The sequence below is a fragment of the Puma concolor genome, chromosome A2 (assembly GCF_028749965.1).
Source record: "Puma concolor isolate L17-30 chromosome A2, mPumCon1.1.hap2, whole genome shotgun sequence".
NCBI lineage: Eukaryota > Metazoa > Chordata > Mammalia > Carnivora > Felidae > Puma > Puma concolor.
The window spans coordinates 107,210,866-107,226,812 of NC_141668.1; the positions used below are offsets into that span (position 1 = coordinate 107,210,866).

A 15,947-nucleotide genomic window follows, 5' to 3' on the forward strand; every position below is an offset into this window, starting at 1 on the left:
GACGGGGCGTCACGCAGGGTGGACCACACAGCAAATGGCAAGGCCTCCGAGCCCAGCTCTCTACGGGCAGGAAGCAGCCAGACAAGTTGCCCAAAAGGTGTATTTCCAAATGTCGTCTTCACGGGTACCCATCCCGGGTGATGGAGAAACGACCGACAGAGAGCAGTCAGTGGCCACGGAGAGTGTGGAAGTGGGGAGCACGCCGGGGAGCAGGGCCAGGGCCCTGTTAGGGAGCACCCCCCAGGGAGGGACGCCTGGACCGCGTGCCATGCACAGCCCACAGCAGCCCGGCCCCACAGACACAGGAGCTACGTGAACGCACATCCCCTGTTTGTGGCAACAACGGCTTGGTTGTCAGCCTCAAGAATTCTCTCGGCAAGGGTTGATGACTTCACAGAGTTTGCCGCATTCTTGAACTTCATCTCAGCTCTGTACACTGGCCCTTACTTGGGAGACATTTACAATTCTGTAGGTAAGCAACGCGCGCTTCAGGATCATCTGAAAATTAACATTTCAGACTTAGCAGGGTCCAAAGGACTTTTTCTCTCTCTCTTTTTCCTTTTTCTTTTCTTTTCTTTTCTTTTCTTTTTTCTTTTCTTTTCCTTCTTGCTTTCTTTGTTTCTTTCTTCCTTCCCTTCCTTCCCTTCCTTCCTTCATTTCTCTTTTCTGAAGAATGCTATTTCTATGTTCTGGAAATAAGCTGGGGGATTTCCTTCACCGCCTGACCATACAACAGGACGCAGGAGAATCCAGTAACTGGCAGAGGAAGTTAATCTGCTTCAAGAACACATTACGATAGCTCAAAACAGAACTTTCATGTCAGGAATCATGAGCAATAGTTTCTCAGGAAAGCAACTAAGTAGTTGTAAAAAAAAAAAAAAAAAAAAAGGAAAAAAACACCATTGGATGGATGTTCAGATGCCCACAATTCCGCTGCAAATCAGAGAAGGTGTGCCAAACCCCAGGCAGGGAAACGTGCCTTCTGATCGGAAGTGCATACATTCTAGAAGGTGTATTGATCAAACACGCTAAACACTCCAGGTGTGAGCAAAGCAGCTCCTGAAGCTCCCAGGACAGACATTCTACAATACGATACGTTTATTCATCTCAGGCCTATTTCCATGCAAATTCTCCATTCTCTCTACAAAAAAGACTGAGAACCGTGCGGAGTCTTGCGAACGTGCCCTGAAACCCAGAGTAAAGGGCTGTAGCTAATTACTGAAAAGCAAATGCAATAATCTGACCTGACATGAGCCCCCCACTGCACGTCGGGAACCACGGACAGCAGGTGCCTTTCCCAGCCTGCTGCGGTCCCCTGATTCCCGGGCCTCCTGAAAAGGAGCCCATGGCCCCAAGGGCCGGATCCCACCCCCCTGCACGTCCGTGCCTGGCAAAGTACACGCCAAACAACATGAGAAACCGCAGAAGTCACTGCTCAAAACACGTCAGCACAGAAGACTAACCCGAGAGGAACGGGGTCAGGTAAACGCATGAATCACGCACCCTCATCACCAACGCAGAGATCCCGGGAAGTCCTAGGCCCTAGGCGTCTGCAAGCAAAGAACAGGGACCCACTAGGAAGAATGTTCTAGGCTGGTATAGATTTAAAAGGTAAAAAAATTCATAGAGGAAATGAACAGATTCTCTCTACCAACTTGGCATATTTGAATACCAGCCATGTCCTATGTTCGAGAAGCCAACGAATACATTTTAGGTGATTTTTCTGCCAACGTATGAATCTTGGTATTCATACCTTTTCTTTTTTTTTTTTTTTTTTTTCCAACGTTTATTTATTATTTTTGGGACAGAGAGAGACAGAGCATGAACGGGGGAGGGGCAGAGAGAGAGGGAGACACAGAATCGGAAACAGGCTCCAGGCTCCGAGCCATCAGCCCAGAGCCCGACGCGGGGCTCGAACTCACGGACCGCGAGATCGTGACCTGGCTGAAGTCGGACGCTTAACCGACTGCGCCACCCAGGCGCCCCTATTCATACCTTTTCATATCGAGCTATAAATCTTCTCCTCTGTGTTGCCTGCAAAGGAAGAGATCCCTAAAGGAGGGCTCTCTGACCATGTCTACACAGTGACTTAAATTCTTCGTCAGCAGTTACCTCGTGAAACATGACTGTCACAACTTCCTTCGGGGATCATAGCGTGAAGCATAAATGTTAATACGTTCCTCACAGATTACCTACTGAAGTACCCGTACAGATTCTTGACGGCACTGAGCAAAGGCCCAGCATGCAGCTGCCCTCACCTTTCCAGGTTCCCTTGAACCACGGAAGTCCCATCACAACGCAGGGAGGGCGCCTGCCTGAGCTCGCAAAGGCTGACCTTACTGCATTAATTATACAACGGGGGTTTGCAAAGAGACCTAACACCACCGCAATCGACTCTTTCCTGATTCCTTTCTCAGGCGAGACCCACATCAAACTTGTTCACCAATCATTGGGAACAAAAGCTTTGAATCTCTGGTCTTTTCCCATCTGAAGACTGGGTTGACTTCTTTCCTTGGAGAAGCTTCTGCTGTGACTGACCGCCTCTGGGCTCCCACTGGTGGGTAAAGGCATCTTTCCTCTCTTCCAGTTTTAAATGGGCATTTTAAAAACGCCCATTTGAGCACTGGGTGTTGTATGGAAACCAATTTGACAGTAAATTTCATATATAAATAAAAAAAGAAATAAAAAATAAAAAAAATAAATAAAAACGCCCATTCTCCTACAACTGAAGAGCCCGTTGACAAATTCTCAGCGATGCCAAGGGAAACATTTCTAGTTCGCTGGGACGGTCCCAGCAGGGCTTGGAAACCCAGACCCCTGCACGCGGTCCTGGGGAGACAGACACCTCTCCTCTGTGCTGGCTCTGGGTCCATGCAGCCTTCTGCAAGAAGGGAACTGAAGTGCATAATGGAAGAGCTCCTTAGCCACCAGGGAAATTAGGGGTGTCTTCAGTTATTCTGACAATGGGCGTGGTTAAAAATAGATTATTGGGGCGCCCGCGTGGCTCAATCAATTAATCGTCCAACTGTCGATTTGAGCTCAGGTCACAGTCTCACGGTCGTGAGATCAAGTCCCATGTTGGGCTCTACAATGCAGAGCCTGCTTGGGATTCTCTGTCTCCCTGTCTCTCTCTGCCCCGCCCCTGCTCATGTGCTCACACTCTCTCTCTCAAAATAAATAAACGTTAAAAATAAGTAACTAAATAAATACGTACATACATGATTGTGTTTTCATTTCCTCTAGTCCCCTCGGGCGAATTCTGGTCTTAACAAAAAGCAGTAAAGCTACTCGTTACATTGCTCTATGGTCTAAAGGTAAGTGACTCACTTTCTCTTTTGTTAACTGTTTTTATTTAAGCAGCAGTAAAAGAAAAAAAAAAATAAAAAAAAAAAAAAGCAAAATAAGCAGCAAACGCTGGGGCTTGCTCTCAGGCCCACAAACGTATCTGCACGCCGAGCTTCCCCCGACGCTTTCTAACACGAGAAGAAAGAAGAGGAAAGTTATTACCTTTGCCACAGAGTTTCCTTCTGATGTGTTTGCATCTGCACCTTGAACTTGATCGGGGATCCGCACTCCAAAAGACCAGCCTCCAAGCCTGGTAACAGTAACAGGTGTTAGTGCTTTAATCAGCGAGCCCAGACGTCCCACCAGAGGGCACTGTGTCACAGTTAAACTAGTTAGGATAGCCTGAGGACAGCAGCCCCCTGAGCGTCCAGCCTTGGTGACACGACCACACAGGTGCTCCGAGCACAGAAGGACACGGCCCGGAGCCAGGCGTCCAGGGAGGACCCCACACACCCAGCAGGCACGGCTAAGGCTCGCCAGGGACGACCCTGCCATGTTACAAAGTGTCCTTCCCAGAACTCGTGGTTTGTCATGAGGCGCCGCCCTGCCCAGGACACGGCTTGATCACCTGCATGCTAACGACTTTACTTACTGGTCATCCCTCCCGCACACCAGCTATTCCGATTTACCCGATCCATCCCACAATTCCCAGCTACCCCGCTTGGCATCATTTCGTCTTCCACACTCGGGCCTCTCCCGTCTTCAACACAAACGTCACCTCGTCAGGAAGGCGTCCCAGGGAACGCCAGCTGGGGCACGCTCCTCCTCTGTGGGGTTCTCACAGTACCCGACATTTCCAACCATCCTATGAACCCTCACCCCGGGTTTAATGGTCTGTTTAGTGTATCGTTTACGCAGCCGTGTGCATTCTCCCGGGTGGGGACTACACCCTGTGTCCCCATACTGCATGAGCCATGTAGCATCTGGAACCCATTCAGCTTCCAAAAATACTGGGCATGAGAAATCAAGGCACAAATTATTTGGGTTATTTTGGCCTGAACTACACTAGTAAAAGTTGTTGAAAAGGTGGAGCTGGGGGTGGGGGACGCCAGGGGACTCAGTCGGTTAAGCGTCCGACTCTCGGTTTCGGCTCAGGTCTCGATCTCACGGTTTCATGAGTTGGAGCCCCGCGTCGGCCTCTGTGTTGGCGGCACGGAGGCTGCTTGAGATTCTCTCTCTCCCTCTCTCTGCCCCTCCCCCACTCTCACTGTCTCTCTCAAATAAAATAAAATAAAATAAAATAAATCTTAAAAAAAACTAGTAAAAAAAAATAAAAGTTGGAGCCAGGAGTTCATTTGCAAGTGGTAAGTGCAGACCCCGTGTACATGTGAGTAAAACCACCAGAGCCAGGGGTCACCTGGTAAGGGTCATGCGGGGAGGTGGGGGGGTGGACCCCCACTGTCTCACGTCTAAATCCCCCTTTGTTCTGCTGCCCAAATCTAAACAAATACCTTTATTTAAAGCTAGTTTGTTTTTTTAAAATTTTTTTAATGTTTATTTCTTTTTGAGAGAGAGAGAGGAAGACAGAGCATGGGCAGGGGAGGGGCAGAGAGAGAGGGAGACCCAGAACTCCAAGCAGGCTCCAGGCTCCGGGCTGTTAGCACAGAGCCTGACGCGGGGCTCGAACCCCCGAACCGTGAGATCATGACCTGAGCCAAAGTCAATGTGCAACTGACTGGGCCATCCAGGGACCCCTAAAGATACCTGCTTTTACTAAGAGATAATCTTTACCTATAGAAAGGTATTTTGAAAACTTATTTTACACAGCAATTTTGTATCCATTGAAACTAACCTTTTGTCAATAAAGCACTACTGTTTGGCTATTAGGAAAGAAAGAAAGAAAGAAAGAAAGAAAGAAAGAAAGAAAGGAAGAAAGAAAGAAAGAAAAGAAAGAGGGAGGACAAAAGAAGAGGGAGGGAGGAAGGAGGGAGGAAAGAAGAAATGAAAGAAAAAAGAAAAGAGAAAAGAAAGGAAGAAAGAAAGAGAAAGAAAAGAAAGAGGGAGGAGGAGGAAAGAAGGAGGGAGGGAAGAGGGAGGGAGGAAGAAATGAAAGAAAAAAAAGAAAAGAGAAAAGAAAGGAAGAAAAGAAAAGAAAAGAAAAGCAAGAGGGAGAAGGAAAGAAGGAGGGAGAAAGGAGGGAGAAACAAATGAAAGAAAAAAAGAAAAGAAAAGAGAAAAGAAAGAAAGAAAGAAAGAAAGAAAGAAAGAAAGAAAGAAAGAAAGAGGAAAGGAGGGAGGGAGGAAGGAAGGAAGGAAGGAAGGATGAAAGGTAGACATGTATTTAACTTTGGTTCCCACACTCTGGATAAAAGAAGCCTGAAGAACAAACTTCCATCAACAGTGCCCTTTCCCTGAGAGAATCTGAGGCAAAAGAAGAAGGCTTAAGGCATTCCCTGATTCATTCACTCATTCATTCATTCACTCAAAATGAATTCACTTGAGGGGCGCCTGGGTGGCTCAGTCAGTTGAACATCTGACTTCAGCTCAGGTCATGATCTCATGGTTCCTGAGTTCGAGCCCCGCGGGCCCTGATAGCTCAGAGCCTGGAACCTGCTTCAGAGTCTGTGTCTCCCTCTCTCTCTGCCACTCTTCCACTCACACTCTGTCTTTCTCTCTGTCTCTCTCAAAAATAAAGATTAAAAAAAAATTTTTTTTTTAATGAATTCACTGGAGAGACAATGAGTGCCTTTTACTCTAAGTCCCAGACATACAAACTCTTGCCTTCCAAAAATAGATTCCGGGACATGTTTAATGACGTATGGGATGGGACTGGGAAGAGAGGCAGGCAAGTCACAGTGGGGGCGGCCGTGTCCAAGGAGGAGGGTGTTACCGGAATGGCAAAGGGTAAAGGGCAGGGGTGTCTGCAGGCCGTGAGGACTGACCAAGGGATGTTCTGTACTGAAGCCATGGGATTTGCTTGAGGTCCTAGGAAATTTGACGGCGTGGCAAATGTGGTTGCAATTTAAAGCAATGAGAAGCACTCACTCCCCACGTCCCTCATCTAGACTCACCCCCTTGGGCTCAGGGAAATTCAGCACAAAACAAAAGCTTTCCAGAAAATACCAGTTGCAGCCACATTTGCATATCAGACGCCCAGATAGAGGGAGGTCTCAAGGTCAGACACTACTAAATTACGCTGCTAACTTCGCTGCACTTATTCTCCGAAGCTGTAAAACCTCCTCTAGCTCCCTGAGTGAATCTCCATTGATATGACCTCCCCCAACCCTCCATGTGTAAGAAGAACAGCCAGCGGTAAGGAACCTTACTAAGGCCTACAGTGTTTCTTTGGCGTTTTTATGAGCATCAAGGTTAGCATTCGACGTCTGAGCTTTAAGAACGCTGGCATTCGAAACCATAGGATTTGCAAAGTAACTTGAAGAGCAGGAAAGAGCCACAGCCAGCTTGCACGCACCTCGATTTCTCAGACGGCACCAGCAAATATTCCTCCAGGTGGAAGGCAGACAGGTTCAGCAGAGTGTGGCCCAAGTGGTTGGTCAGGTAGGGAGCCCCAGCACTTCTGTTGAGACACGTCTGTGAGGGTTTCCAGAGAGGTAAACAGAAACACATTTAGAAGGCACGCACGGGTGTACTGATGTTACTTTTCTTAAAATTTTTTTAATGTTTAATTTATTTTTGAGAGAGAGAAAGAGAGAGAGAGAGGCTGTGAGCAGGGGAGGGGCAGAGAGAGAGAGGGAGACACAGAATCCGAAGCAGGCTCCAGGCTCTGAGCTGTCAGCACAGAGCCCGACGAGAGCTCGACGAGAGCCCGACACGGGGCTCGAACTCACGAACTGCCTGTGAGATCATGAACTGAGCCGAAGTAGGACACTTAACCGACTAAAGCACCCAGGTGCCCCTGATGACGCTACTTTAAATGCGACATTCCCTAGCTCTCTCTTTTTAATAAATTATCCGGGGCCCTTCGTATCGTCTGATTTCTCAATCTACGAGTCACCTGCCTTTGAGAATCATACCCGAATCCCACCATGACCTTTGCCATCAATTACGCTCTGGAAATCTCCATCCTTTTCTGTACGAAAGTGTGGGTGGATTTGTAAGAACTCAAAAGGGATAAAATACTCTTGCTGAGGGGATGTGGCATTCGATGGACTTGAAAGAGTCAGAGGCAACTAGCTGAGGGACGGTCAGCGGGAGAATTCCAAAGGCACGTGTTTCTCGCACGAGAGCCTGAAGTAGAAACCAGATGGCCATCCAGCAGTCACGGGAGGCGGCGCCCGCTCAGAATCACGACAGTCACGGCATGGAGAGGCCCTGCCCTGCCACCGTGGGGATCCAGAATCTGCTTCCCAGGACGGTGCAGGAGCGATCACACACCAGGGAGCTAACACCACCAGCAACCCTCACGTCGGCCTCTAAAGCGTGCTCTCCTACCTGCACAGTGCAAATGGCCCCAGCCGCCCCCACTGGTGTTGGTTCAGACGTCCAGGAAAGAGCTGAGTAAGAGCTGGAGATAAACTTGAGACAGTGCTTTCAGGCTCTCGGTAGAAAGGATGGGGGGAGGACACCGAATGGAATAACTGTTATCAATTAGTAGTCGGCCAACATTGGTGGTCTCGGGGCCGGGTTCACTAACACCCTTTACGGGTTCCCTGCCTCCAGCCTCCCTTCCAATCTGCCCACTGCATCTGGATGCATCTCTGCAGAAAGTGCCTTGCATTTAGAGGACTGCCTTGCAGGAAAATTCAAATTCCTCTCGAGAACCTGGGTCCGCTAGAAGATGTCCTCATTTTCTCTTTCTAACCCTATCCGTTTGGTTCTGTCAGAATAAGCCCCCTGCAGTAAGCTGAACGATGGCCCACGGAGGTCCCAGTCTCGGGAACCGGTGAAGGCCACCTTCCGTGGCAGAGTTGGTAAAGTAAGCATGTTGGCAAGGGGAGATTCTCCTGGGTCGTCAGGATGAGCCCTAATGCACTCACGTACGCCCTCGGAAGAGGGAGGTGGAGAGACGGGAGGAGGCAGCGTGGCCACAGAGGCCGAGGCTGGAGGAAGGCAGGCAGGAGCCAGGGAGTGAGGCAGCCGGCAGAGAGGGGAGGGCCGGGAGCAGACCCCCCAGCTTCTCCAGGGGGAGCGCCCTGATTTCAGCCCCGGGTATGGTTCCAGGCTGCACGAAGATGCAGTTCCTTACAGCAGCCACAGGAGGCGAACGCACCCCCCTACACACACCATCCGTGGGAAGCCATGCTCATTCCTCACGGCAAGTTTTTGGTCCTACTGTGCCGTCCTCCAGGGACAGTTAAGCCCCAAAACATCATCCCCTCGTCCTTCGGAGCCAGCTCACTTACAGTCCCCTTGGAGCTCTCCAATGGCATGTCTTCGAATAGCCCCCTCAGGATCACCGCCGACCCCGCAACATTGCTGTAGGGTTCGGAGAGACTCGCGTGTTTGATAACAATCCAGTGCACTGGACATAATCCCGCACAGCAGGCTTCTGGGCAAACGTATGAATTTTAGGGGAGAGAAATATTTCGGCTTCTGCCAAAACACTGGTAACTGGGCTCCGCGTGATCGCCGGAGAGCAGGGAACTGGCCGTGGGCACAGGCTTTCCTCCCGCGCACCCAGTGCGGCTCCTTGGAGCTGGCCTGTGGGGCAGCGCCCTCCTCCTGGGGCAGGCACGAGTTCCACCTCAATGTCCTGTCTCCTGGACGGGAGTTCTCCACCTCCCAATGTGTGGGCCAGCATTTCTCAAAGTGTGTCCCCAAGGAGCACAGGTGCCACGGACAAGAAGCAATCATCAGTCAAATAATCTGCGGAAAGTGCTGCATGTGATGTAGCCCACAGTCAGTGCAAGTGTAAGGTCATGTCACCAGGAAGAGTGTCACTAAGCTTGTCTGGCCCTCGGGCTACTTGACGCGAACCTTTTTTCCCTACGGGCATGTTACTGAAATCGTACATCAATTTCGGAATGTCTCCATCCACCGTTCTGGTATTTATTCATTCATTCCTTGGCCACTGATATCCAATCTAGTTACAACGGATCGAAGGCAGCTTGTAATAAAAGGCATCGCTGTAACAGGATGATTAAATCAGGGCCGCACAATAAGAGCAGGGAATGAAAAATTAGTGGTTTCATGACTAAACGGAATAACCAAGACGGAGGAATCAATCATTGTGTCCAGAAACTCGTTGTCCCCACCGAGCAGCAGGAAGTACAGTGGAGGGTACTGTCAGCCTGGGCCACAGGGACACCTGGGGAACTCACCGAAGTCTCAGGTCGGTCACCAGCTGCGTGCCCTCCCCAGGGCTGTGCCAATGCGCTCAGCCACCTTCCCACACTCCGTCAGAGAAGGAAACAGGTCGTGTCCAACCAGGACAGAACCTTCAGCCCCCTGTGCCGCTAAATGCAGAAGCCCCCGGAAACATGTTCATCAGGAGGCCCTTTCTTTCCTTAACAGATCCTCAATCAACTTAAACGGAGATTGTTGCTTTGCCTTTTTTTTTTTTCTTCTGTAAACTAGGATGGCACGTTAGCTTGTCGAGTGTGGCTAACAGGCCTATAGCTTTTCATTAACTAAACTTTGGGGATTTCCTCTGATGGCAGTTCCAATCAGTTTTCCAAATAAATTTCATTCCGTTCTCCCGTGCAGGCTGAATCAGTAAGGCGTAGGTATCCAACCGTGTATACCTACCTCTGCACGTTTCTGTGTGACTCAGCCATAGTCCAAAGAGCTAGGTGATATTTTAGCTTCTTTTTTTTTAAGTTTTTATATATTTATTTTGAGAGAGAGAGAGAGAGAGAGAGAGAGAGAGAGAGCATGCACACACGAGCAGGGGAGGGGCAGAGAGAGAGGGAGACACAGAATCCGAAGCAGGCTCCAGGCTCTGAGCTGTCAGCGCAGAGCCCGACGCGGGGCTCGAACCCACGAACCGCGAGATCATGACCTGAGCTGAAATCAAGAGTCGGATGCTTAACCAACTGAGCCCCCCAGGTGCCCCAGTATCTTAGATTTTAACAGGTAGCACAAGACAAGAGGTTCAAAGTCATCCTGCCTTAAAATTCAGGGAAATTTCCTCCAAAAGGCAATTCTAGCTTCTTTATCATGAATTGAAAACCACGGACTTCCTTAATAAATGCCACTGGGGACATTAATGATCGTGAACAGCAGGCAATGAATAGCAGGGCCACTGCGGAACCCACAGAACATCCACATCATCGTCTAAGTGTCCACTCCGTATAATGAAGCTTTTCCAAAAACCAGCTCATCAGGTCAACCACAGACTCACCGAGTTAACAAAAATGAAGACCTTAGAGATGGAGTGTGCTCATTTCTGTTACTTGAGGTTGAGACTTGGAAAAGATCAAACATGCTGCAGAAACCTACCAGGCAGGTGCAGGAATCCTGGACTTGCGGGTGAGACGAGGGGTCCACTCGCCAGCATGAAGAGTTCTTCCTAACAAACGAAGGAGAGACTCGGTGATCTTTCCCATTACAGAGCTATTTTGTTTCCCTAAAAGAGAGTTCCATCAGCCTCCAGCTGGTCCCAAGATAATCTCTCCTGCTGCAGAAGGCAGGGCTCTATTTCATTTGTTTTCCTTTGAGATGCTAATCTGAGGACAATGTTTTATCACAGTGACAGTATTTCCATTCTATTAAATGACACTCACTTGGCTGGCTGTATAATCCACTACCACACGGCTTCCGGGACGTTCACGGTGGGTGGGGGCGGCACGCAGGCTTGTCTGGATCCGCAGGCACCTGGTCTCAAAACACCAGGTACTTCGGGGCGTCTGGGTGGCTCAGTCGGTTAAGCATCCGACTTTGGCTCAGGTCACGATCTCGTGGTGCACGAGTTCGAGCCCCATGTGGGGCTCTGTGCTGACAGCTCAGAGCCTAGAGCCTGCTTCAGATTCTGTGTCTCCCTCTCTCTCTGTCCCTCCCCCACTTGCACTCTGTCTCTCTCTCTCTCTCAAAAATAAATAAACATTAAAAAATTTAAAAAAAAAGAAAAACCGAGGTAGTTTGAGCACCAAGGCAGCAATTAATAAGCACAAGATGCTGCTAATTCCTCTCGGTGACGTAACACAGCAATTTAATCGTCCTTTAAAGAAAACCAATGATAACACTTCCACTATAAAGAAACACTGCACAACAGAAACCGACGAAAAGCACCTGCCTAAGGGTTCCCAAACCTTTTATTCCCAAGCTCCCCCAGAGCTTCTTCTCTGGTAGGACCCATCCTTGGAATTTCTTTTTTTTCTTTTTCGCTAGTGCTTGTACATCAAAAGTCGCTTTAGTAATAAGTACAGTAAAACCTTGGTTTGCGAGCGTAATTCGTTCCAGACACATGCTTGTCACCCAAAGCACTCATATATCAAAGGGAATCTCAAGAACCATTGACTCTGCTGTGTTCATGCGACGCCTAGCATCACATACAACTCGTGTTGCGAGACATCGCTCGTTTATCAAGTTAAAATTTATTAGGAATGTTTGCTCGTCTTGCGGAACACTCGCAGAACACGTTCCTCGCGATCCAAGGTTTTACTGTATTCCTATCCACTCAGAATTTGGTTAGGAAGCCGGGAAACGCACATTTCCTAAACGACAGGCACCCTGCCCGACATGTTTGCCAAGACTTCTCGCTGGCCCCACTTTTCAGAAGAGTCCACGGAGGCTCCGAGAGGTCGGGTAGCTCGTCCAAGATCATGCGGAGTAAGACAAATGTCTCACGCCCTGAGCCCATGCTCACGGTCTGGGCTGCTCTGCTCCAACGTGAAAACACCAAGGTGCCAAATGTCCAGTCCCATGACAAGAAACTCCTGCACTCACTGCTTGCTGACCTAAGTCCCTCGGTCTGTACCAGAGCGAACTCACTTTCCTTGAGATCTGCAGACCACTGGCCCTGAGCGCCAAGGGCCAGACTCTCCCAGAAGACAAAGCCTAACCACATTTGAGAACAGTGCAGGCAGATACCAGCGAGTCTATCTGGGAGCATGTCGGAAACGGCTGACCGCCCGGGCACCTGCTTGGCCTGCACGCGGACCCCCCTCCTCCCTTTTCCCATGCCTTCCCCTCTGAAAGCCTCCAGCTTGGCCTGGACAGGGAAGACGGCCGTTGGGACATGAGTCCACCAACCCCCACGTGGCTGGCTCCCAGGATAAAGCGAACTTTCCTTTCCCACCAGCACCGGTCTCTCAATACTGGCTTTCCAGCAGCGAGCAAGGGAACCTGAGTTCAGAGCTGGAGCTCTGTCTGGTATCAGGGCCACCCTGTCATCTGAGCTGCCCGCTGCTCTTTCTAGAGAACCGGGAGCCACTGATGCAAAAAGAGCAGACGGTAATTGCCCCCAACACACAGCTAATACACGGTAGAGCTGAGATATGAGCTCAGGCAGCCGGTCCCTGAATCTGGGTTCCCCGCCCCTTTACCTCCATGGCTGATCTGCACACTCTCTTTGCTTTTAATGCGCGACCTCCACATCCGTCTTGACAGTCCCCTCTGAGGGAATGTGTCACCAGGCATTCCTAGTTGTGAGGACCTAACATCAGGAGCGCCAGGAACCTCAGACCACCAGGATGGTTCCTCATGTTGTAGCAATATAATCATGGAAATAACCTTACACCTCTCCCCACCTGGCTTTTAAAGTTCAATGGGAATATAAAATTTGCTGACTTCTGCTTTTGTTCCGTGTAAACTATTAATGAGAGTGGGAGGGAAAAGGGACCATTTTATCTCAGAGACATAGGGAAAGTGTCACCAGATTACAGCCTTTGTGACATGAAACTAAATATTTAAATCTACCGGTCAGCTCCTAAAAATTGGCAACTTTAGCACATTTTAAAATTTAAATTACACATCATCTACTATTATGAGAAAGACTTACATTTCGAGTCGGGTTTATACCATTATAGATTTTTCTGGAGCTCTTTACTGCCTTCCGTATGAAAAGAAGTAAAAGTCAAGAATTCATCATCACACCCTCACATATGATGCTCCGAGAATCTCAACAGAAAAATAACCCACAAGCAGAACCCCACTCATTTTTTTTCTTTTCCTCCCCCCCCCACCCCCCCACTCATTACTTTAAAATGTTTCCTCTAATTCAACAGTTAAGTGATTGCTCAAGCCAACCAGGAAGGGAAAATGTCCCTGAACTGGAGATATCCCTGAATTCAATACTAGTTTATAGTTTATACCCACAGAAGGAAACTTACTGCAAAGTAAGTAAAACCTTTTGCATCCATCTGGGACCTTAGTGAATCAAACCTTGTTTTTTTTTTTGTAACATGGGCAGAAAGTATTAATATAAGTATTCACAGTGATGGGTTCAGGGAAGGCTGCCCCCAAAATGCTACTGAGGCATATTGATTATTTTGAATTAAAGTTACATAAGAAAGAGCCGGTGTGAGCCAGGCACTGTCTGACCCTTTGTCCTGAAAGCCGGAGATAAATCTCCCTGTGAAAGGTACTCTCTCCTCCTAGCTGGAGAAGACTGTATAAAGAAACCTTGTTACTTCTTTACTGATTCCCCACCCCAAGCCCAAACTTCTTTGTCCTGTCAATTCATCACAAATGTACTGTTTCTTTGTGTAAAAGGTCTAAGAGTTGCCTGCTTTGGTCACTCCTTTGAGTCTTTTATTTCCATGAGCTCCCGTACATGCTAATTAATTTTTTTTTCTCCTGTTAATCTGTCTTATGTCGATTTAATTATTAGACTAGCCAAGGAACCGGGAAGGGAAGAAAGGAAAAGCCTTCAGCCCCCAAAATAACAGCACTCTTGTATGAGGCAGCCCCCCACCCCCGCCTTTTGTCATGGTGACCAAGAAAAAAAAGGGCAGGAGCGTTACAAAACAGGAATGAATGGGTTAAGAACAGACCAGGGGGATTTCACAAAGAGAAGGGAGAACACCAAACCTCAGATTCTGGAAGGAAAAGAAAGGCTGAGGAGAAAACCAATGAGGGTGGGCTGCGGGCAGGGCTGAGGATGGGGCTTCGGGCTAGGGGAGGGGGGGTTACGGGGAGCCATCGGGGGTGGCCTGAAAGGAACTACAAGGGAAATCTGTGTCTAAACAGAATTCTGAATATGCTCCACTGTCCTCAGCACAGATCCTACTTTTCTCCCCCCTCTTGAGAGATTTGATAAAGAAATGTCCTTTTATCTGCTCTGTCTCTATGACAGGTGGGGCCAGCACTCCAGGAGGCTCCAGGAGGGCCCCCGGCTAGATGTCAGTTGCTCAAAGTGTGCATTTTACATCCCGCCTGCTTCAGGATCGCCCTAGAAGCTCCTACCCACAACGAAAAGTCTTTGTTTTTCCGCAGAAGACACCTCTGAACCCACTACTTCCCTCTCGAACTAACTGCCAACATGACTAATGAGCCAGATGTGTCATCACAAATTAGAAAAACGTATTGCCGATATTGCTTTACTGTCTGGATTTTTATATTTATTACTTAAAAACAGACGCTTTGGTCCTTAATACATCATTATGGTTTTATCACTTTGCCCACGTGCTCTACCCAGAACTGCAAATTCCTGGAGGAGGGCCAGATCCTGTAGCTATCTCGATTCTTAGGACTGCAGTGTATTTATAATACACCCTCAATTAATAACAGTCAAGCAAAATTAGAAAATTGCGTACGGAGAAAGGCATGCTTTAACAAGTTTCCATTAAAAAGTCATCTCAATATTATCATTTTCAAATCTTAGAAGAAAACAATGTTCAAAGTAATTCACCCCCAAACTAAGGAAACTTTTAAAAGTTTCTCTTTTGTTTTTTGTCAAAGTGTATTTATTTGAGAGAGAAAGAGAGAGCATGCGTGCACACACGAGTGGGGACAGGCAGAGAGACAATCAGCCCTCCTGGGGGCTCAAACTCACAAACCCTGAGATCATGACCTGAGGCTTAACCAACTGAGCCACGCAGGCACCCCATTAAGTTTCTTTAGTTAAAAAAAAATACCATCTAAGGGAATCTGGGTGGCTCAGTCGGTTGGCATCCAACTTTGGCTCAGGTCATGATTTCACGGTTCATGGGTTCAAGACCCACAACGGGCTCTGTGCTGATAACTCAGAGCCTGGAGCCTGCTTCCGATTCTGTGTCTCCCTCTCTTTCTGCCCCTCCCCCACTTGTGCTCCGTGTCTGTCTGTCTGTCTCTCTCTCTCTCTCTCTCTCTTTCCAAAAATAGACGTTAAAAATTTTTTTAAAACATATAATCTTTTCATATGTACAAGTTTGCCCTAAAAGTAACAGTTCAATACATATTTCATATTTTCTTGCTCTTTTATGCTTTTTACCTTTGGGTTTTGTCACACAAATTGAATGCTATTAATTATTAATTGTTTCTGCTACAATAGAAAGCATACCCACGAGGCCTGTCCGGTACTAACCTACTGGTTTGGCTAATGTTCACTTCACAAGATGGAAACCCTCCATCAGAGCTCCGAGTTGCACAGGAGACGGTGCTCTGGGTTGGCAGCTTGCACCCTCACAAAGCCGTCAGATACTTACAGGTCTGGGTGTAAATTGGGGTTTAAACCATCACAGAGCGGATCCCCATCTGCAAACGCCCTCAAAAGCACGTGGATGAGCTCCTGGTCCTCGGTCCCACTGCTGCTCACCAGAACACAAAAGAAACAGGGTGGC

General features: G+C 48.4%; 1 protein-coding gene across 1 annotated transcript in view; it reads right to left on the minus strand.

The window, feature by feature from the left end:
- Nucleotides 1-15,947, minus strand: part of ABCA13 (ATP binding cassette subfamily A member 13) — a 395,455-nt gene that overhangs the window by 127,840 nt on the left and 251,668 nt on the right. Inside the window, exons 44-47 of the mRNA XM_086697122.1 lie at nt 15,813-15,914; nt 10,687-10,756; nt 6,758-6,876; nt 3,508-3,595 (exon numbers count right to left, since the gene is read on the minus strand). Coding sequence (XP_086553248.1) covers nt 3,508-3,595; nt 6,758-6,876; nt 10,687-10,756; nt 15,813-15,914 — 379 coding nt within the window. The remainder of the gene's footprint in view (nt 1-3,507; nt 3,596-6,757; nt 6,877-10,686; nt 10,757-15,812; nt 15,915-15,947) is intronic.